This window comes from Rana temporaria, chromosome 8, assembly GCF_905171775.1.
Source record: "Rana temporaria chromosome 8, aRanTem1.1, whole genome shotgun sequence".
Lineage (NCBI taxonomy): Eukaryota > Metazoa > Chordata > Amphibia > Anura > Ranidae > Rana > Rana temporaria.
This window is the reverse complement of record NC_053496.1, coordinates 180369144-180391525: the sequence shown is the minus strand read 5'-3', so window position 1 is coordinate 180391525 and position 22382 is coordinate 180369144. Positions and strand designations below refer to the sequence as shown.

General features: G+C 46.7%; 1 protein-coding gene across 1 annotated transcript; it reads right to left on the bottom strand.

Annotated features, from left to right (window-relative positions):
* Positions 1-6354: 6354 nt before the first annotated feature.
* LOC120910565 (zinc finger protein 850-like) lies at positions 6355-20874 on the bottom strand. The gene is made up of 4 exons (XM_040322322.1): positions 20856-20874; positions 18811-19947; positions 9361-9437; positions 6355-7461 (listed from the first exon to the last, which is right to left on the bottom strand). The coding sequence occupies exons 1-4, from the start codon at positions 20872-20874 to the stop codon at positions 6427-6429; spliced, it is 2268 nt and encodes a 755-aa protein (XP_040178256.1). The 3' UTR covers positions 6355-6426.
* Positions 20875-22382: the final 1508 nt, after the last annotated feature.

Genomic DNA, 22382 nt, shown 5'->3' with positions numbered 1-22382 from the left:
TGTGCAGAAGGCGGTCCTTCAGTGGATAAGTGGGCGGAGTTATATGATTTTGAAGGACTGTATGTGGGAGAACTAACCTGTAAAGTTCATTTAAATCACACACAACGTTGGGGGATGTGTGCAGTTTGATTCTTCCATTGCAATCATGGTGGGAAATGTAGAGGATTGCAAAATAAGAAGGGGTGGCGTGGGTGAATGTAGGTTCCTGTGCAATAGTTACTGTAAGTGGCACCACCACTGCAAATGCCCAGTAGGCGTTGCCAGGGCCACTGATAAGGGGGTAGCACCAGTCCTGTACGGGGCCCAGTCATTCGGGGGGGGGGGGGGGGGCAGCACGGGACATGGCTATCGGGAGTGATTGGTAGAGGGGGTGATTGGTAAATCAGGAGGGGGGATTGGAGGAACTGATCCCCTAGGTGCATTAGAAGGCCTCTCACTATGCTGTCTATTTCTAAATTCACTATTAAGTCCCTATTAAGTATTGAGGGCCAGATTCACGTAGAAGTGCGGCGGCGTAGCGTATCGTAGATACGTTACACCGCCGCAAGTTTTCAGCGCAAGTGCCTGATTCACCAAGCACTTGCGTGAAAACTTACGCCGGCGGCCTCCGGCGTAAGCCCGCGTAATTCAAAGGGGCGTGTGCCATTTAAATTAGGCGCGCTCCCGTGCCGAACCTACTGCGCATGCTCCCTTTTGAATTTCCCGCCGTGCTTTGCGCAAAGTGACGTCATTTTTTCGAACGGCGACGTGCGTAGCGTACTTCCGTATTCCCGGACGTCTTACACAAGAAGGAAACGTTTTTACATTTCCACACGGGAACGACAGCCATACTTTATACAGCACATACGTGTGCTGTGTAAAGTTAGGGCACCTAAAACGACGACTAACTTTGCGACGGGAAACTAGACTAGCAGCGACGTAGCGAACGCGAAAAACCGTTGTGGATCGCCGTAACTACTAATTTGCATACCCGACGCTGGTTTACGACGCAAACTCCACCCAGCGGCGGCCGCGGTATTGCATCCTAAGATCCGACAGTGTAATTCAATTACACCTGTCGGATCTAAGGGCTATCTATGCGTAACTGATTCTATGAATCAGTCGCATAGATACTCTGAGAGATACGACGGAGTATCTCCGCTGTGAATCTGGCCCTAAGTACCCTTCTTACTAAACATTTTACCCTCAGACACCATCTGGCACTGTCACATCCTATTATCAACTCAAACTGACCATCAGGTTAACCCTCACCATTGCTGTTACCCATGACTACCAGCTCATGAATCAGCAGTGACCTACAGTTTCCAACAAAGTCAGCAATGCTCATACTGGTTGTTAGCATTTGGCAAGGCCGTGGCTGCAGAGGAAATCCACATAGCGGAGTAGTCAACTTCTGCGGCAATCTGATGGATGGAACATAATAGAGGAAAGGACCACAAAGCAGCAGGCAAAATGATGAAACCTAACGTAGACTGCAGTATTTATTTTCGACACAGGGTGGTGATGTCACTTGGAACAGAACAGGAAGTGATGTAGGCTACAGGCAGGAAGTGATGTAGGCTACAGACAAGAAGTGGTGTAGGCTACAGACAGGAAGTGGTGTAGGCTACAGATAGGAAGTGATGTAGGCTACAGACAGGAAGTGATGTAGGCTACAGACAGGAAGTGATGTAAGCGACAGACAGGAAGTGTTTTTAAATAAACAGGAAGTTCCTAGTAAAAAAGAGTAGGAGAGAAGTATAGAGGAGACATTGCTGGAACTGGCAACAGAGGAGGTAATAAGAACTTATTTTCATTTTTTTTTACATAGTAACCTCCTGTATTAGAGTGCCCTCTTCCCATTTATTTCTATTTCTGTTCAGAGCGCCCGTTTTCCTCCCTGTGTTCTCTGCCTCTCCCCCGTGCTCTTGCCCCACCCCATGTTTACAAGGTTCTTCCCTGTGCTCTCCAACCCCCATGCTCTTTCCTGGTCCCACCTCCCCCCCCCCCCCTTCCACCTAGGGTTGCCACTTCATCTCTTTAAACCCAAACACATATAAGAGACACATGTTCTGTAGAGTGACCACATTTCCAAACTGCCATTCAGGAACATATCCCCTCTCTCACCTTCCCCAAAAAAAGGTGAGGGGGGAATGTAGTCTCGGGGTTGATGGGGAATTTGGCGTCGGGTTATTTGTCAGGTGAATGTGCCACTTGCCACCAGATGCAGTGCTGCTTGCCACCCATAGCCTGCCACCAGATGCAGTGCTTCTGTCACTCCCTCTGCATGAGCCACATGCGTAGAAGTAAAGGAGTGTCGTCACTATCTGGAGAGTGAAGATCACACCAGTCCCTGCTGCTTGCCGCTTGGTGCCAGGGGAGGTGCCGAGGTGGGTGGGGACAGCAGTGCTGCACTAGGCGCAGGCCTCGCTCCCGGCCTCACTGTCTGAGAGTAAATTGTCACTGGTTGCAAGATGACAGGCAGCGCTGGCCCTAGCAACCAGTTCCCGGAAATGTAGTTATTAGTAGGGGGTGTCTGTGTCCTCTATTTCATTCCGGGACATTATATTGTCCCGGAATGAAGGTGCCCGGGACCCGGGAGGACAGACATGTCAATTGCGGGACAGTCCTGGGCAATCCGGGACACGTGGGCACCCTAATGTTCTCTGACTGATTAAGGTGGTAATTAAACCTACTTGGTGCCTTATGTGCTTTAAATTAGCCTCAGAACCTGTGTAATTCATATATGTTCAGGTTTAAAGGGATGAGGTGGCAACCCTACCCACACCTCTGCTGGGTTCCCCCCACCCCTCTCTCAGGGGATCTGTCGGGGTGGAGAGTGGGGAAGGGGCCAGTTAATAGGTCATGGGCTGCTTAAAGCGGTAGTTCACCCTCCTTTCCATCATTAGACCATTACTTTCGGCATCGTAGCGCGAGCTACGGTATGCCGGTCTTAAATTTTTAATCCCCGTACTCACTGTGCTATCTGTCATTGAAGATTCCGGCTCCCGCGGGGAATGGGCGTGCCTATGGAGAGGGAGGATGATTGACGGCCGGCTCTGGCACGTCACGCTCCCCGAAGACAGCCGGAGTAGGTCTCGGTTCTTCACGGCGCCTGCGCACAGGCTATGCGCAGGCGCCGTGAATAGCCAAGCCTATTTCGGCTATTTCCGGAGAAGCGTGACGTGCCAGGGCCGGCCGTCAATCACCTTCTCTCACCATAGGAACGCCCATTCCCCGGAATCTTCAATGAGAGATAGCACAGTGAGTACGGGGATAAAAAATGTAAGACCGGCATACCGTAGCTCGCGCTACGATGCCGAATGTAATGGTCTAATAAAAAAAAACATTTTTTTTTTTTAACAGGGTGAACCCCCGCTTTAATCCAAATTGCCCGGGCCTATTTTTCTCTCTTTGTCGCTATCTGTCTGTCTGTTCCTCTCTCTATCTGCCTGTATTTCTCTCAATCTGTCTATCTCTATCTGTTTGTGTCTCTCTCTCTCTGTCTGTCTATCTCTCTTTCGCTGTCTATCTGTCTCTCTCTGTGTCTGCCTCTCTATCTCTCTGTGTCTCTCTCTATCATTTCTGTCTGTCTCTCTCTGTTCATCTATCTGTCTGTCTCTCTCTCTTTATCCATTTCTCCATCTCACTATCTGTCTGTGTCTCTATCTGTCTGTCTGTCTCTATTAAAGTGCTGCGCAAACTGTTGGCGCTATATAAATCCTGTATAATAATAATAATAATAATCTGTCTATCTATGTATGTCTGTCTCTCTCTGTTCATCTATCTGTCTCTCTCTCTCTCTGTCTCATTATCCATTTCTCCGTCTCGCTATCTGTCTGTGTCTCTCTCTGTCTGTCTATCTATCTATGTATGTCCCTCTCTCTATGTGTCCCCTCATGTATACAGTGAAGATGTTAGGAGTTGTCGTTGCATACAGACCACCCCTCCCCTCAGTCCTCTCTGTACCTGTATGACAAGTCTGAGGTGAGGTGATTTCAGTCACACAGCAGCAGAGGACACGCCCCCACACTTCTACAACAACATCCAATGAAAGTTCTGCCTCTGTCTCCTCCCACACCATGTCACTGTACAGAGAAGGGGGAGGGGCATCACATTTTCTCTCCTGGTGTCAGCTTTCCTCAGGGAGGACGGTTCATCTTCTACAGGACAGACTACACACAGGACCGGAACCAATCTTCTCTATTACATTTACTGTTCAGGGTGCATTAACGTTGTCAGGTTTACACCCGCTTTCCGGCCTCAGTCTTCTGTGTTTCCTAGAAGAAAGGTTCCTGTGTAATGATCAGTGAGATATGTATAGATGTGACGAAACGCGTAAAGACGTGTATGTGTACATCATTATTAGGATTAATTATTGTTCCTCTTTAGATTTAATTTAGGCACCTACAAACACGTATACTTGCATATACTGTATATACAATTAAATGCGTAAAGCGAAACGTAGAGCGCCCCCACTATGGCCACTAACACCCCTCCTGTATTAGAGCGCTTCCACTCTGACCAGTAACAAATTTCCTGTATTAGAGCGCCCCCACTCTGACCAGTAACACATCTCCTGTATTAGAGCGCCCCCACTCTGACCGGTAACACCCCTCCTGTATTTAGAGCACCCCCACTCTGACCGGTAACACGCCTCCTGTATTAGAGCACCCCGACTGAGACCGGTAACACACCTCCTGTATTAGAGCGCCCCCACTCTGACCAGTAACACATCTCCTGTATTAGAGCGCCCCTACTCTGGCCAGTAACACACCTCCTGTATTAGAGCACCCCCTCTCTGACCGGTAACATGCCTCCTGTATTAGAGCACCCCCACTCTGACCAGTAACACCCCTCCTGTATTAGAGCGCCCCCACTCTGACCAGTAACATGCCTCCTGTATTAGAGCGCCCCCACTCTGACCAATAACACACCTCCTGTATTAGAGCACCCCCACTCTGACCGGTAACACGCCTCCTGTATTAGAGCACCCCCACTCTGACCAATAACACGCCTCCTGTATTAGAGTGCCCCCCACTCTGACCAGTAACACACCTCCTGTATGAGAGCACCCCCACTCTGACCAGTAACACACCTCCTGTATTAGAGCACCCCCACTCTGACCAGTAACACACCTCCTGTATTAGAGCACCCCCACTCTGACCAATAACATGCCTCCTGTATTAGAGCGCCCCCCACTCTGACCAGTAACACACCTCCTCTATTAGAGCACCCCTGCTCTGACCAATAACACACCTCCTGTATGAGAGCACCCCCACTCTGACCGGTAACACACCTCCTGTAGTAGAAAGAAATGCTTGGACAGCCGCACTCTGGAAAAATCTTCTTGGTTGCCTTTTATTGATAAAAAATTTCAAACACCAAACATCGTGGCAAAGACAGGGGCATACAGCTGACGTATCGCACTACAATCAGTGCTTACTCATAGCTAACCTCCTGTACACACCTCCTGTATTAGAGCGCCCCCACTCTGACCAGTAACACAGGCTGCACTGATAGGCAGCACTGATAGGTGACACTGAAGAGGAGGCACTGATTGGCACTAGTAGGTGACACTGATGAGGAGGCACTGATTGGTAGCACTGATAATCAGGACACTGATAATCACAGATTTTTAGTGTAGATGTCCCTTTTGGAGAAGCCAGTAATCGGCTGTCTTCTCCTCTCATGCTGTCAGCGTGAGGAAAGGAGTGCCGAGTACCGACTTCTGTTGACATCTGTGATCAGCCATGATTGGACACAGCTTATCACTAGGTAAAGAGCCACTGATTGGCTCTTTACCTCAATATGTGGTCAGCAGTGTCCTTAGGACACAGCGTTAACACAACGCGTCGGATGGCTCCCCGAAACTAGACGCTGTCATTCGACTATAGCGAGGTCGGCAAGTGGTTAACAGTAATTCCCTGTGATCGTCAGCTCCATCTAGTGGCCATAGTTATACAGCACCTCAATCAGGAAAAACACTTCAATACCACATTATGGCCATTAGATGGAGCCAAAGATCATAGAAAATTACTGTGTCAAATAAAATATGACCAACATTCATCATGGTTGGGCAAACACTTGTCACATTTGTTCAGCTATTAAAAAAATAACTAGACCTCTAAGTCTCTACACCACAAAATGTACTCAGCCAATGAGAGGTAAGGAATCAATTTTTATTTTTCTCCTGCTATCAATGTCCGACACGGTACAACACTTCATCCATGTCTTTGGTGATCTCTGATCTCCTTATGAACTGTTTCTTACATGATGAAGATCAGCCATGGAGTATATCTGAGGTGTATATCAGGGTGTGCTTCTTCCCCACATGTCCAGCAACATTCATATACAAGACATTTCCCGCACTCACTAATACACCTCGAGGGTTGTGTGGGACCCCTGATGTACAGGAAGACAAGACTTCAGTGAGGAACAATTCCCTCAATCAGACCAGGAAAATGGATCCTCCCCCTTGTCCATTCTCAGATGTTTGTAAATACAGGACTTCCGTGAGTGACATTTCCCGCACTCAGGACAGGCATACGGCTTCTCCTCCGTGTGAGAACTCAGATGTTTGGAAAGATTGGGCTTTTTCGAAAAACATTTCCCACACTCAGGGCAGGAATGTGGTTTCTCTGTGTGAATTCTCTGATGTCTGACAAGTTCCGATTTTCGTATAAAACCTTTCCCACACTCAGGACAGGAATGCGGCTTCTCACTCCGATGCAATCTCTGATGGCTGTAAAGATTGGACTTCCCTGAAAAACATTTCCCGCACTCGGCACAGGAATACGGCTTTAACCCTGTGTGAGACGTTTGATGTGTGACAAGTTGTGATTTTTGTACAAAACTTTTTCCGCACTCAGGACAGGAATACGGCTTCTCACCCGTGTGCAATCTCTGATGTCTGTAAAGATGGCACTTCTGTGAAAAACATTTTCCGCATTCAGGACAGGAATACGGCTTTTCCCCTGTGTGACGCCTTTGATGTATGATAAGACTTGATTTTTGTACAAAACATTTCCCGCAATCAGAACAGGAATACGGCTTCTCACCCACGTGAAATCGCTGATGTGTTTGAAGGTTGGACTTCACTGAAAAACATTTCCCACACTCAAGGCAGACATATGGCTTCTCTCCAGTATGTAATTTCTGATGATTATGAAGAATGACCTTAGCTGAAAAATGTTTCCCGCACTCAAGACAAGGAAATGGCTTTTCCCCCGTGTGAGACCTCCGATGTCTGACAAGATGTGATTTTTGTACAAAACATTTCCCGCACTCTGAACAGGAATACGGCTTCTCACCCGTGTGAGATATTTTATGCTCATTAAGTTTGGATTTATAAGGGAAACACTTCCCGCACTCAGTACAGGAAAACCTCCTATCTGTTGAAAAGACGTCACCGTCCCACACAGTCTGAGGTTCCTCAGGATAAGAGGAATACAATAGTCCGGCACCATCCCGCACAGTCTGAGGTTCCTCGGGATAAGAGGAATACGATGGTCCGGCACCGTCCCGCACAGTCTGAGGTTCCTCAGGATAAGAGGAATACGATGGTCCGGCACCGCCCCGCACAGTCTGGGGTTCCTCAGGATAAGAGGAATACGATGGTCCGGCACCGTCCCTCACAGTCTGAGGTTCCTCGGGATAAGAGGAATACGATGGTCCGGCACTGTCCCTCACAGTCTGAGGTTCCTCAGGATAAGAGGAATACGATGGTCCGGCACCATCCCGCACAGTCTGAGGTTCCTCAGGATAAGAGGAATACGATGGTCCGGCACCGTCCCGCACAGTCTGAGGTTCCTCAGGATAAGAGGAATACGATGGTCCGGCACCATCCCGCACAGTCTGAGGTTCCTCAGGATAAGAGGAATACGATGGTCCGGCACCGTCCCGCACAGTCTGAGGTTCCTCAGGATAAGAGGAATACGATGGTCCGGCACCGTCCCGCACAGTCTGAGGTTCCTCAGGATAAGAGGAATACGATGGTCCGGCAGTGTCCCGCACAGTCTGAGGTTCCTCAGGATAAGAGGAATACGATGGTCCATCTACACTGTGTGGTGCCGGATGGACATTTGAGGTAGTCGGGTTTTCTCCTGGACTATACTGTGTGATGTCCTCATCTTCTACTTTACAGTCTGGAGACAAAGTGAGACAATCCTCTGAGGTTTTCCTCATCTCCCGTCCATCTACTAAAATAGAAATACAAAGATTATTACTAGACATGAGCAGATTGGTTCCCCTAAACCAGGACTCCGCCCACATCAGGCAGCTTTGTCTCTGAGGCCTCGTACACACGACAGAGATTCTCGGCAGAATTCGCCGAGAAACTCGGTCAAAACCCGGATTCTGCCGAGAATCTCTGTCGTCTGTACAGTTTTGGCTCGATGGAGCCGCCGAGGAGCTCGACGAGAAAATAGAGAACATGTTCTCTATTTTCTCGTTGGCCGCGTTGTTCTATAGGAGAAGGCGGCCCGCCGAGCTCCTCGGCGGCTTCATCCCAAAACGAGACGAGGAACTCGACGTGCCAAGCACGTCGAGTTCCTCTGTCGTGTGTACGGGGCCTGAGGATCTTACAATTCCCCCCTCAAGGTAACTAGTAAATGGCTCCTCTGATCTCCTACCAGATCATTTCTTTATTCATGGGCCTTAGTCAGAGAGTGAGGAAACAACGAGAACTGTCTTTTATGAAATAGACTATATAGTGCAGGGCTTAGGCCTACGTAAAGTGCAAAAATAAATATAAAGCGTAATGGTCAGTATTGGTACGCGACCATCAGTGGTAGCTAAAATGTGTATTTGAGATAAATGGAAGGTCCCAAACTGCTGCCTCCCATTTCCAAAGACTGCACTCAGTGACTTGGGTCTGAGACTTTACAGACATATCCATCCACCCGACACAGCCAGAAAACATCAGAGCAAATAACCCCAGGAGAATAAAGCCTGGTACACACGATCGGATTTTCATCGGACAAAGCGTAGAATATTAGTGTGAAGGGCGTTTGCAGTTTGTATGCAATACAAGTTCCTGGTTAAGAAGTGTCGGCCAACAAACACAAAACGACGTGGTTTTTCAGCTCTTTAGCGCCACCCTTTGGGCAACTTCTGCTAATGTTTTGTTATGGTTAGCATTGTTTCTGAGCATGCATGTTTGTACTTTGGAGTTTTGTCCAAAGGACTTCTGTACACACAATCGGATAATCCGACAACACACACTTGTTGGCGGACAATTTTAAAGCATGCTATCCAACATTTGTTGGCGGAAAATCCGACAATTGTCCGATGGAGCATACAAACGGTCGGATTTCCTGACAACAGCCTGTCATCACTCAATTCCCGTCAGATAATCTGATCGTGTGTATGAGGCTTTACTCTGTTAGAGACCTTGCTAGATGCGGACACGGGGCAGAAGACCCGAGGCACATGGACCAGGACAAGTCCAGCAACGCCTATGTAGAAAAATCAACGCTTTGCTGCCAGCTGAACCCCAGAATCTCCATAAATCCAGTCTAGATATATGAATTGTGTCTGCAGCACAGAGAACGAAGAAATACAGGACTGAGAACACAGCTCAGGGAAGAGACCATGGGATTACAGGCTGATATTAGCCAGTCCTTGCCCTACTCTGCACTAATCCGCGTGCAGTATAGGTGGAGGAATGGATTTAGCGTTAATGACCCACCTGTGGTGATCTCTGTAGGAGTGTCCTCCTCTATAAATGTCCCCGTTATTCCATCCTCCTCCATAGACTGCTGATCATCCCTCACATACGTCTCTTCTACTTTGACCTCAACTTTAGAATCTCTCAAGTTTCCACTCTAAATATATGATAAAAATAAAATCAATTGTAACAATGCCGATAATGTACAGATCCTAATGATACTTTCAGTGATTGTTCCTCATCTACCTGGTGATGGTGGGGGATGGTGTGATCTTCTTGTGTGGAATCCCGGGAATACAGAGGACGGGGGCATCTCTCTGGTGGGTTCCCATTACTGGATCCATCTGTAGGAAACACACACACTGACTGAATACATTGTTTCTATGCGTTTATCAGATGATGGGGGATCTAGGTGGACCCTCCGTACTGCTCTCTCCTTTACAATAAAGTCTCCTCTTACCCGGTGATGTGAGGGGCGGCTGATTCTCCATCATGACGTCCTTGTAGAGATCCTTGTGTCCTTCTAAATACTCCCACTCCTCCATGGAGAAATAGACAGTGACATCCTGACACCTTATAGGAACCTGAAACACACAATGATACAGTCACCATCCAGACACACCCCTTGTCTGTTACTGGATAATGTCCCAGAATTCCCAGAATCCTCCTCACCTCTCCTGTCAGCAGCTCCATCATCTTCTTGGTGACTTCTAGAATCTTCTCCATGTTGTGTCTCTCAGGTTTTAGGGAGTCACATGGAGGCACTGTGATGGTCATATAATCACCTGACTTCACAAGAGGAAATCTCTGTAATGGAGAACCAATAGGAATATCAAGTTAGAATCCCAGAATCCTCCTCACCTCTCCGGTCAGGTCTGTGTTTTATTTATAGAGATAAGAGTGATGTCATGTGATCTCCCAGAATCCTCCTCACCTCTCCGGTCAGGTCTGTGTTTTATTAATAGAGATAAGAGTGATGTCATGTGACCTCCCAGAATCCCCCTCACCTCTCCGGTCAGGTCTGTGTTTTATTAAAGCGGATGTGCCATTAAAAAAAAATATTAAAAGCTAGCAGCTACAAATACTGCAGCTGCTGACTTTTAATATTAGGACACTTACCTGTCCTGGAGTCCAGCGCCGATCGCAGCAGAGGACGAGTGATCGCTCGTCTCTCTGCTGCTCCCCCCGCCATCCTCAGTGAGGGAACCAGGAAGTGAAGCGCTCCGGCTTCACTACCCGGTTCCCTACGGCGCATGCGCGAGTCGCGCTGCGCCCGCCGATTGGTTCACACGCTGTGTGCTGGGAGCCGAGTGTTCCCAGCACACAACGGGGGACAGACGGGAAGTTGGGAAAAACCTTTAGACAGGTATCTGCACCCCCCTCCCCCCTGAAAGGTGTCAAATGTGACACCGGAGGGGGGGCGGGTTCCGATCAGCGCGAGTTCCACTTTATGGTGGAGCTCCGCTTTAATAGAGATAAGAGTGATGTCATGTGACCTCCCAGAATCCCCCTCACCTCTCCGGTCAGGTCTGTGTTATATTAATAGAGATAAGAGTGATGTCATGTGACCTCCCAGAATCCTCCTCACCTCTCCGGTCAGCTCTGTGTTTTATTAATAGAGATGAGAGTGATGTCATGTGACCTCCCAGAATCCTCCTCACCTCTCCGGTCAGGTCTGTGTTTTATTAATAGAGATAAGAGTGATGTCATGTGACCTCCCAGAATCCTCCTCACCTCTCCGGTCAGGTCTGTGTCTTATTAATAGAGATACGAGTGATGTCATGTGACCTCCCAGAATCCTCCTCACCTCTCCAGTCAGGTCTGTGTTTTATTAATAGAGATAAGAGTGATGTCATGTGACCTCCCAGAATCCTCCTCACCTCTCCGGTCAGGTCTGTGTTTTATTAATAGAGATAAGAGTGATGTCATGTGACCTACCAGAATCCTCCTCACCTCTCCGGTCAGGTTTGTGTTTTATTAATAGAGATAAGAGTGATGTCATGTGACCTCCCAGAATCCTCCTCACCTCTCCGGTCAGGTCTGAGATTTATTTATAGAGATAAAAGTGATGTCATGTGACCTCCCAGAATCCTCCTCACCTCTCCGGTCAGGTCTGTGTATTATTAATAGAGATAAGAGTGATGTCATGTGACCTCACAGAAGAGGAAATCTCTGTATTGAAAAACCAATAGGAATATCATGTTGAAAAACTAACATTGACTGAGTAGACATCGAAGAAGAGGGGAGGATCTAGCTAGGAATAAACTGACTAGCTCTAAACGGGAGGTGAGTGGATGCACTGGCCAAATATGACCATTTAGTTTGTCTATTTGATGAACTGTGAACCGAGGGGGTTTGGGTTGAACCCAAACCCAAAACGTATCCCCACTGAGAAACAGAAACGGTTCATTTCTCAAAGAACTCCCAGCGATCTTTGGAGATCAGGGATGGAGGTGGGGGGAAGGTGATGGGATTTTGGAATCTCTGGGATCTTGTGGTCATATTATGAGATCCCTTTCTTGTCCCATGTTCTGTAGATTTCTTAATTACTACTGTACAGTTCTGTGTGATACAAAGATAAATATCAGTCTCCCATCATCCCTCACCTCTATGGTCAGCTCTACATTTTTTTCCCAGGGATTGGCCATAATGTGCCCGATTCAGCAAAGGACAGACATCTCCATCCATTGATATGATTATAATGTGGTTAGATTTATAGCTCCTTCTAGAAGTCATATAAAAGACTCACTAACCGACCGGTCAATGTCACCCATGCATTTGGAGGTCAATGGGCGTGGTTTGCTGGAATCATGGGTCTCACTGATTGGACTAAAGCTGAAATTTCTCTCTTCTATAACCAATGCCACCATCTTGTGCTATAACCAAATATCATAGAGTGCATACACTTTATGTATTCATAGTACTGGTGTGGATGTCGTTATTGATTAACAGAACATCAGAAGACTTAAAGTGAATCTGAATACATCCCAGTGTACAGCGGAGTCAGATTTAACCCCTTTCACTACACTCACCTCTCCAGTCAGCAGGCTGAGGATCTCCAGGGTGAGGTTCAATATCTTCTCATTCCGGGGAAATTCCTTTCTCACAACCTTCACAGAAGTTGAAGTTTGCTGATCGTCCATGATGACGTCCTTGGATGTGTGTATCATCATCTGCTGGGGATAAAAGACATCACAGTGACTATGGAGGAAGAGGATGGACATGATGGGGGGTTACTGGGTGTAAATAGAAAATAATATCTTATTACCTCCTCTGCTGCCAGTTCCAGCAATGTCTTCTCGCTACTTCCTCCCAACTAACCCGGAACATCCTGTCTGTACCTGACATCACTTCCTGTCTGTACCTGACATCACTTCCTGTCTGTGCCTGACATCACTTCAACTCTTCAATAGAGACTTCCTGTCTGAGTAAAATTAAGATCACCACCTTGTCCGTCGGAATTTCCGCCAGAAAAAGTCAGATGGGGCATACACATGTTCGGAATAGCCGATAAAAAAATTCCATCTGACTTTTCCCATCGGAAATTCTGACCGCGTATACGCGGCATTAGACTTACATCACAGATGCTCAAGAGCATGGTTGCGTTTTCTGAGACTTCTGGTGTAGTCTGTTTGCCAGGGTTGTTGCGGTGAGACCCTGATCCTGCGTGTAGTGAGGGGGGGCAAGCTTGTCTAGGGAGGATGACGGTGAGCCCGTATCCATTCTTTTAGGTCAAGAGATGAGGTTAGACTGAAAAGTCTAGGAGTAGTAGTAGTAGTGTTAGTCACAGTGACTATGGAGGAAGAGGACGGACATGATGGGGGAGTTACTGGGTGTAAATAGAAAATAATATCTTATTACCTCCTCTGCTGCCACTTCCAGCAATGTCTTCTCTCTACGTCCTCCCGACTCACCTCTCACCTGGAACTTCCTGTCTGCACCCGACATCACTTCCTGTCTGTATCTGACATCACTTCCTGTCTTCTTGTTTAGTAGAATAACACTTTGTGAAGCTCAGAAGAACAGCAACCCCAAGAAACATTTTATAGTATGAACATGGCCTTGTGCTCTCATCTACACTTCCACCAAGTGGGATAGAAATACAGTGGGGAAAATAAATATTTGTTCCCCTACAGATTTTGTAAGTTTGCCCACTTACATAGAAATGAGGGGGGTCTGTAATTTTTATCATAGGTGTAAAAATCCTCAAAAAACACATAATACAAATGTTATTTAGCGCCTGGTTACTTCAAAGTACCGGTGCTATTTAAATTTAGAGGGAGATCAGAGTGTAGAGTGCGTTTAAGTGCGATTAAACACCAAACGTGCACTTACAGTAAATGCGTTTACGTGCGATTAATCAGCAAACGTGCACTTAAAGCAAAGGCTCTTAGGTGCAAATAAACAGGACACGTGCAGTAACACCCAGTACATTTAGGTGTAAACTACACAGCACACAGGCAGGCAATACAACACGTTAGAGCACTGCAGCTATGCACAATCTCCTGCCTGACAAATAATAATAGCAGATCTAGCTAAGCTATACAGTGTATAAATATATGTACAACTCCTAGGGATGTAGATATATTCTCTACACACTGTATTTCAAGCTAAACTGACTACCCTGCTCTATCTATCTATCTAAAAAGATAATCTCTCTGGCCCAGATTCAGCATAGCTTGCGCTATATTTGCGGGGGAGCAGGGCAACGATTTTGCCCTGCGCCCCCGCAAATATTTTGCGCTGCCCTCGATTCACGGAGCAGTAGCTCCGTGAACTGAGAGGGCGCGCCGGCAAATTTGCCTGGCGTAAGCGCACGCAAGTTAAATGATCCCGCCAGGGGCGGGAATCATTTAAATTAGGCGCGCTCCCGCGCCGAGCGTACAGCGCATGCTCCGTCAGGAAACTTTCCCGACGTGCATTGCGGCAAATGACGTCGCAAGGACGTCATTTGCTTCAAAGTGAACGTGAATGGCGTTCAGCGCCATTCACGAAGCACTTACGCAAACGACGTAACATTTGAACGTCGCGACGCGGGAGAGGCGGTATACTTTAGCACAGACTGCCCCTGCTATTAGAAAGGGCAGCCTTGCGCTAAAGTAGCCGTACGGAAACTGAATCAGTGGTAGTATGCAATTTGCATACTACACGCTTATACACAATGGAAGCGCCCCCTAGCGGCCCCCGCAAGAATGCAGCCTAAAATCTGCGAGGCATAAGAGCCTTATGCCGCGCAGATTTTAGGCTGCAGCCGGTGTAATGAGGTTCCTGAATCAGGAGCACTCGTTACACCGGAGCAAGTAAGCAATTGCGCCGTGTAACTCATGGTTACACGGGCGCAATTGCTTCTTGAATCTGGGCCTCTGTCTCTCTAACTGCTCTCTGTAACAAGCCGGAAGGCGGCCTTTTATAGTGTGGGGCGTGTGCTAAAGCCCTGACCCATAATTGGCCAAAGCAACCCAGGCTTTGGCCAATTATGGATCTTCGTTTTTTGCGCGCTGTGATTGGCCAAGCATGCGGGGTCATGGTGCATGCTTGGCCAATCATCAGCGCGCAACGCCGCAGTAAATTATGGTCTGTTTTGCATCACTCGAATTTGGCGCGAACGACCGCTTTTGTTCAAATTTCGTCGAACGGCCGATGTTCGAGTCGAACATACGTTCGTATCGAACACGAAGCTCATCCCTAAACACAGAGCTCCACGTCCTGTCAGGGAGAGGAGACCGATGCTGTGTCCCTTGTACATAGGGACACCGATTGGTCACCTTCCCCAGTCACCCCCCTCCCCCTACAGTTAAAACACTTACTAGGCTACACATTTAACCCCTTACCCGCCCCCTAGTGGTTAACCCCTTCCCTGCCAGTCACATTTATACAGTAATCAATGCATATTTATAGCACTGTTCACTGTATAAATGTGAATGGTCCCAAAAATGTGTCAAAAGTGTCCGATGTGACCTCGACCAATCATGGATTTGTACAATTGTTCTGTTTTGCAATTTCATATACTCAATACATTTTTTATATTTATGTTTATTGTATTCTATTAGTACCGAGATAGTCCCCTCAAACCTACTGAGTGGGTAATGTTGGGTTTAGCTTCAGCTACTATTCCCTTGCTCCCACTCTCCCCCTTTTCTAGTGTCCGCCATAATGTCGCAGTCCCGAAAAAAATCGCAGATCGCCGCCATTCCTAGTAAAAAATAAATAAAATAAAAAATCATAATTATGTCCCCTATTTTGTAGGCAATATAACTTTTGCGCAAACCAGTAACTATACAGTTATTGCGATTTTTTTTTACCAAAAATATGTAGAAGAATAAGTATCGGCCTAAACGTAGATACATTTTTTTTTTAAATGAATATTTATTATAGCAAAAAGTTAAAAATATTGTGTTTCTTTTCAAAATTTACGCTCTTTTTTTGTTTATAGCCCAACAAATAAAAACCGCACAGGCAATCAAATACCACCAAAAGAAAGCTCTATTTGTAGGGAAAAAAAGGACGTCAATTTTGTTTGGGAGCCACGTCGCACGACCGCGCAATTGTCAGTTAAAGCAACGCAGTGCCGGAAGCTAAAATTTCATCTGGGCAGGAAGGGGGTGTATGTGCACAGTAGGCAAGTGGTTAAAGAAGAGGTATCCAGAACATAAATTAACATGAGCTAATTAACTAATCATTTACCCAGACTAGGCAGCGCTTAGATATGACCTTTCAGAGTAGACGTCACGTCTACTCATTCACCTGCTATACAATACACATTATCATAGGTGTAAGCACAGGACATCTTCACACAATAGCAGGGTCAATTAGCACAGAGAACAGACAGATGGCTGTAGATGACGGCATTAGCATCTAACAGTATGTGTCCCAACAGTATGAATGAGTCACTCTTACAATAACCCCGTTGAGTTCAGAATCAACAAACAGTAAATATTTCTTTACAGATATCCTGGAATATATTGTGGATAGGGATGAAGCCGACCCCCCCCCCCCCCCCGTTCGGTTTGCACCAGAACCTGCAAACAGACCCACAGTTTGTGTGAACCCATTGAAGTCTATGGGACTCGAACGTTTGAAATCTAAAGTGCTAATTAAAGGCTAATATGCAAGTTATTGTCCTAAAAAGTGTTTGGGGACCCGGGTCCTGCTCCTGGGGACATGTATCAATGCAAAAAAAAAAAGTTTTAAAAACTACAGTTTTTTTTCGGGAGCAGTGATTTTAAATTACCTTTTATCCTTCAGAAATTACACTTTGTGCAGGGACAGTTCTAAGCACGGGAAACAAGCGCTGCTTGACAGGCATACTATACACCCCCCCCCCCCCTTCTGGGTACAAAATTTTAAACTTTTTTTAAAACATGTTCCCTGGGGCAGGACCCGGGTCCCCAAACACTTTTTATGACAATAACTTGCATATTAGCCTTTAAAATTAGCACTTTAGGTTTCTCCCATAGACTTTTCCAGGGTGTTCCGCGGCTTTTCGAACTTACCGCGAACACCCCAAATTGTTCGCTGTTCGGCGAACAGGCAATGTTCGAGTCGAACATGAGTTTGACTCGAACTCGAAGCTCATCCCTAATTGTGGATAATAATTACATAATTAACCCATCTCAGGTAGTCCAAGATATCATTTATCAGTCATCCTATGGCCCTAGTGGACATAGGATGATTTTAGACATAAGAGGGTCCGGTGATGTCCCTGGTGAGTCTGTCACAGAGTTCCTTGTCCACATCAACATGGAGACAAAGTGTTGTGCCAGGGGGGTCCAACCTGACAAGGCACTCCCCTATGTGGACAGTATGGTTCAAGAGGGGGTGGGCTAGCATTATGTACAGAAGAGTTGTATATGAGAAGCACCTAATCACTGAACTCTCTACCCTGGGCTGTATATGATATACTCCTGACCACTACACTCTGTACCCTGGGCTGTATATGATATACTCCTGACCACTGCACTCTGTATCCTGGGCTGTATATGATATACTCCTGACCACTACACTCTGTACCCTGGGCTGTATATGATATACTCCTGACCACTGCACTCTGTATCCTGGGCTGTATATGATATACTCCTGACCCCTACACTCTGTACCCTGGGCTGTATATGATATACTCCTGACCACTGCACTCTGTATCCTGGGCTGTATATGATATACTCCTGACCACTGCACTCTGTAGCCTGGGCTGTATATGATATACTTCTGACCACTGCACTCTGTAGCCTGGGCTGTATATGATATACTCCTGACCACTGCATTCTGTACCTTGGGCTGTATATGATATACTCCTGACCACTGCACTCTGTATCCTGGGCTGTATATGATATACTCCTGACCACTGCACTCTGTATATGATATATTTCTGACCACTGCACTCTGTATCCTGGGCTGTATATGATATACTCCTGACCACTACATTCTGTACCTTGGGCTGTATATGATATACTCCTGACCACTGCACTCTGTATCCTGGGCTGTATATGATATACTCCTGACCACTGCACTCTGTATCCTGGGCTGTATATGATATACTCCTGACCACTACACTCTGTACACTGAGCTGTATTTGATATACTCCTGACCATTGCACTATGTACCCTGGGCTGTATATGATATACCCCTGACCACTGCACTCTGTACCCTGGGCTGTATATGATATAATCCTGACCTCTGCACTCTGTACCCTGGGCTGTATATGATATACTCCTGACCACTTCACTCTGTACCCTGGGCTGTATATGATATACTCCTGACCACTACACTCTGTACCCTGGGCTGTATATGATATACTCCTGACCACTGCACTCTGTACCCTGGGGTGTATATGATATACTCCTGACCACTGCACTCTGTACCCTGGGCTGTATATGATATACTCCTTACCACTGCACTGCAGACCATTATTCCCAGGTAGCTCTAATCTGATGACCTGTAAAGTCTATTAAAGCCTCACCCATGAACAATGTCTGGATATGGAAGATTGTCATCATTTCACCGACACACACAAGAGTTTTCAATACATTTTTTATTATAATTTGAAGAAGATTACAGACATAAAATCAGGAAATAATAAAGGTAGAAATCCGATTGGTCGGGAACATCACTTGTTAGAAGAATGGGAAGAACCTGCGCTTCCTGCCAAACCTATAACTAAGAACAGGAATATGGCTTCTCCCCCGTATGAAATCTCCGATGTCTGTAAAGTTGGCTCTTCCTTGAAAAACATTTCCCGCACTCAGGGCAGGAATACGGCTTCTCTGCTGTGTGCGATATTTGATGGATCGCGAGAAGGGATTTCCTGTAAAAACATTTCCCGCACTCAGGACATGAATGTGGCTTCTCCCCAGTGTGAGACCTTAGATGCTTGACAAGATCTGATTTAGTTACAAAACATTTGCCACACTCAGGACAGGAATGTGGCTTCTCACCTGTGTGTACTCTTTGATGAATATTTAAAGCAGCCTTCTCAACAAAACATTTCCCGCACTCAGCACAGCAAAAAGGCTTCTCCCCCGTGTGAGATCTTTGATGTGTGACAAGTCTTGATTTTTGTACAAAACATTTCCCGCACTCAACACAGCCAAAAGGCTTCTCCCCTGTGTGAGACATTTGATGGGCGACAAGAAATGATTTGCACGCAAAACATTTCCCGCACTCAGGACAGGAATATGGGGTTTTCCCAGTGTGAGACATTTGATGAGTGACCAGAGCTGATTTTTTCGCAAACAATTTCCCACACTCAGGGCAGGAATATGGATTCTCTTCTCTGTGCAATATCTGATGGATCGTGAGAAGGGATTTCCTGGAAAAACATTTCCCGCACTCAAGACAGGAATATGGCTTTTCCCCCGTGTGAGACCTTTGATGTGTAACAACACTTGATTTGTGGGCAAAACATTTCCCGCACTCAGGACAGGGATACGGCTTTTCCCCCCTGTGAGACCTCTGATGTGAAACAAGACTTGATTTGTGGGCAAAACATTTTCCACACTCGGAACAGGAATACAGATTCTCTCCTGTGTGCAATCTCTGATGGCTGTTGAGATGGGATTTCATGGAAAAACATTTCCCGCACTCAGGACAGGAATATGGCTTTTCCCCCGTGTGAGACCTCAGATGTATGACAAAGGCTGATTTATAAACAAAGCCTTTCCCGCACTGAGGACAGGAATATGGCTTCTCACCTGTGTGAGATTTATGATGTATGGAAAGTGCATACTTGTTTGAAAAAAAATTCCCACACTCAGTACAGGAAAACCTCTTATCTGTTGGAAGGACGGCACCGTCCCGCACAATCTGAGGTTCCTCAGGATTAGAGGAATACGATGGTCCGGCACCGTCCCGCACAGTCTGAGGTTCCTCAGCATAAGAGGAATACGATGGTCCGGCACCGTCCCGCACAGTCTGAGGTTCCTCAGGATAAGAGGAATACGATGGTCCGGCACCGTCCCGCACAATCTGAGGTTCCTCAGGATAAGAGGAATGCGATGGTCCGGCACCATCCCGCACAGTCTGAGGTTCCTCAGGATAAGAGAAATACGATGGTCCGGCACCGTCCCGCACAGTCTGAGGTTCCTCAGGATAAGAGGAATACGATGGTCCGGCACTGTCCCGCACAGTCTGAGGTTCCTCAGGATAAGAGGAATACGATGGTTCATCTACACTGTGTGGTGCCGGATGGACATTTGAGGTAGTCGGGTTTTCTCCTGGACTATACTGTGTGATCTCCTCATCTTCTACTTTATAGTCTGGAGACAAAGTGAGACAATCCTCTGAAGTTTTCCTCATCTCCCGTCCATCTACTAAAATACAAAGATTATTACTAGACATGAGCTGATTGGTTCCCCTAAACCAGGACTCCGCCCACATCAGGCAGCTTAGTCTCTGAGGATCTTACAATTCCCCCTCAAGGTAACTAGTAAATGGGTCCTCTGATCTCCTACCAGATCAATTCTTTATTCATGGACCTTAGTCAGAGAGTGAGGACACAACAAGAACTGTCTTTTATAGGAGTGACAGTGATGAGGGGATTATAGGACGAGTGTCCCCTCCCCCTCTATCATTCATTGCCATCTTCCCAACACAAGAAGTCCTGTACTTCCCTATTTAGTTTATGATTTAGTCACAAATAACAGCGGGGCTGAGCCCCACCAGAGGTCAGAGAGTGAAGATGGGGGGAGAAAAACCAAGATGAGGACTGGACTGATTCTGAAGACCACCATCATTGGGTTATTGACTCCTCCCTCATTATCACTTTCTGTTTAAAGTTCTAAAGTGTGAGGATGATATCACATTATTATCAACATGTAATAATAGTCTGTGCTCCAATCAAATCATCAGATAAAAAATGCCCAGCTGGTAGAAAATGGGTGTAACAAAAGAGAATATATATAGCAGTATGTAGAAGGGGGAAAGAGAGCAGAAGTCAGGACTATGTAATGTACAACATAATGTATAAGATACAACAGATAGGACTATATAGTATCAGGAGTATGTAATGTACAACATAAAGTATGAAGCGCAGGGGTCAAGAGTAATGTAATGTACAACATAGAGTATATAGTGCAAGGGTCAGGAGTATGTAATGAACAAAACAGAATTCATAGTTGATGGGTCAGGATTATGTACTTTACAACACAAAATACTGTATTTATCGGCGTATATCGCGCACTTTGACCCCCTTAAAATCAGACATTGTCCGAGGCCGAGACGAGTGTACTGCACACTCGGCCACGCTCGGCTCCGCCCGCAGCCAAGCGAGAGGAGCCGAGTGAAGCCCAGCGCGCAGGAAATCCGGCTCTGCACAGCACGCCAAATCCAAACACACGACGCTGCAACCCCGGGCAAGGTGCGGATGGGCACCTCCAAAGCCGCAGACGGACGCCAGACAAGGCTCGACGGACCCCGCGCAAGGCCGCAGACGGACGCCGGACAAGGCCGCCGGGCAAGACATCCAAAGTGTAAGTTTTTTCCCTAAACTTCCCTTCTCAGCTTGGTGTGCGCGCTATACACCGGCGCGCGGTATATGCCGATAAATACAGTATATAGAGAAGGCATTAGGACTACATAAAGTACAATATAAATTATGTAGTGAATGTATTTACTATTAATGACCCACCTGTGCTGATCTCTGTAGGAGTGTCGTCCTCTATAAATGTCCCCGTTATTCCATCCTCCTCCATAGACTGCTGATCATCCCTCACATACGTCTCTTCTTCTTCTGATTTCACCTCAAATTTTATATCGATTGGATCTTCACTCTAAACCAAGAGAATGACAGAAACTTAAAACGTAATATTTAATGTTGTGACGTCACATATGTCGCACTACCCCCGAAGGAGCTGCTGGTTTAGATTTGGTCCTGCCGTTACCTTACTGTTCCATACGCTCGTCTCAGGGGTTCTCCTTGAAGAGTTGTCCACAGAAATGTATGCACCAACACAAAGTCTCTTTCAAGGTTTTAGAGGGGTAGGGGTAGAAGGATAGAGGGTTAGGGGTGGGATTCAGGTACCTTTGCTTTGCGGATCACGGGTACAGTCTCAGATCCAGAGGACAAATACGGTTCCACACTGGATTTCAGCAACCACCAGATAGGCCGACTCTCCCTGACCTACCAGCCGGTGCGAAGCTTGTTCAAAATCTCTGCCACAGGCTTGATGAGTGTCGCCGAGGGGTTACACAGTCCTCTGCCACAAGATCGTGTAACCACACGCACATCTTGTACCGTTCC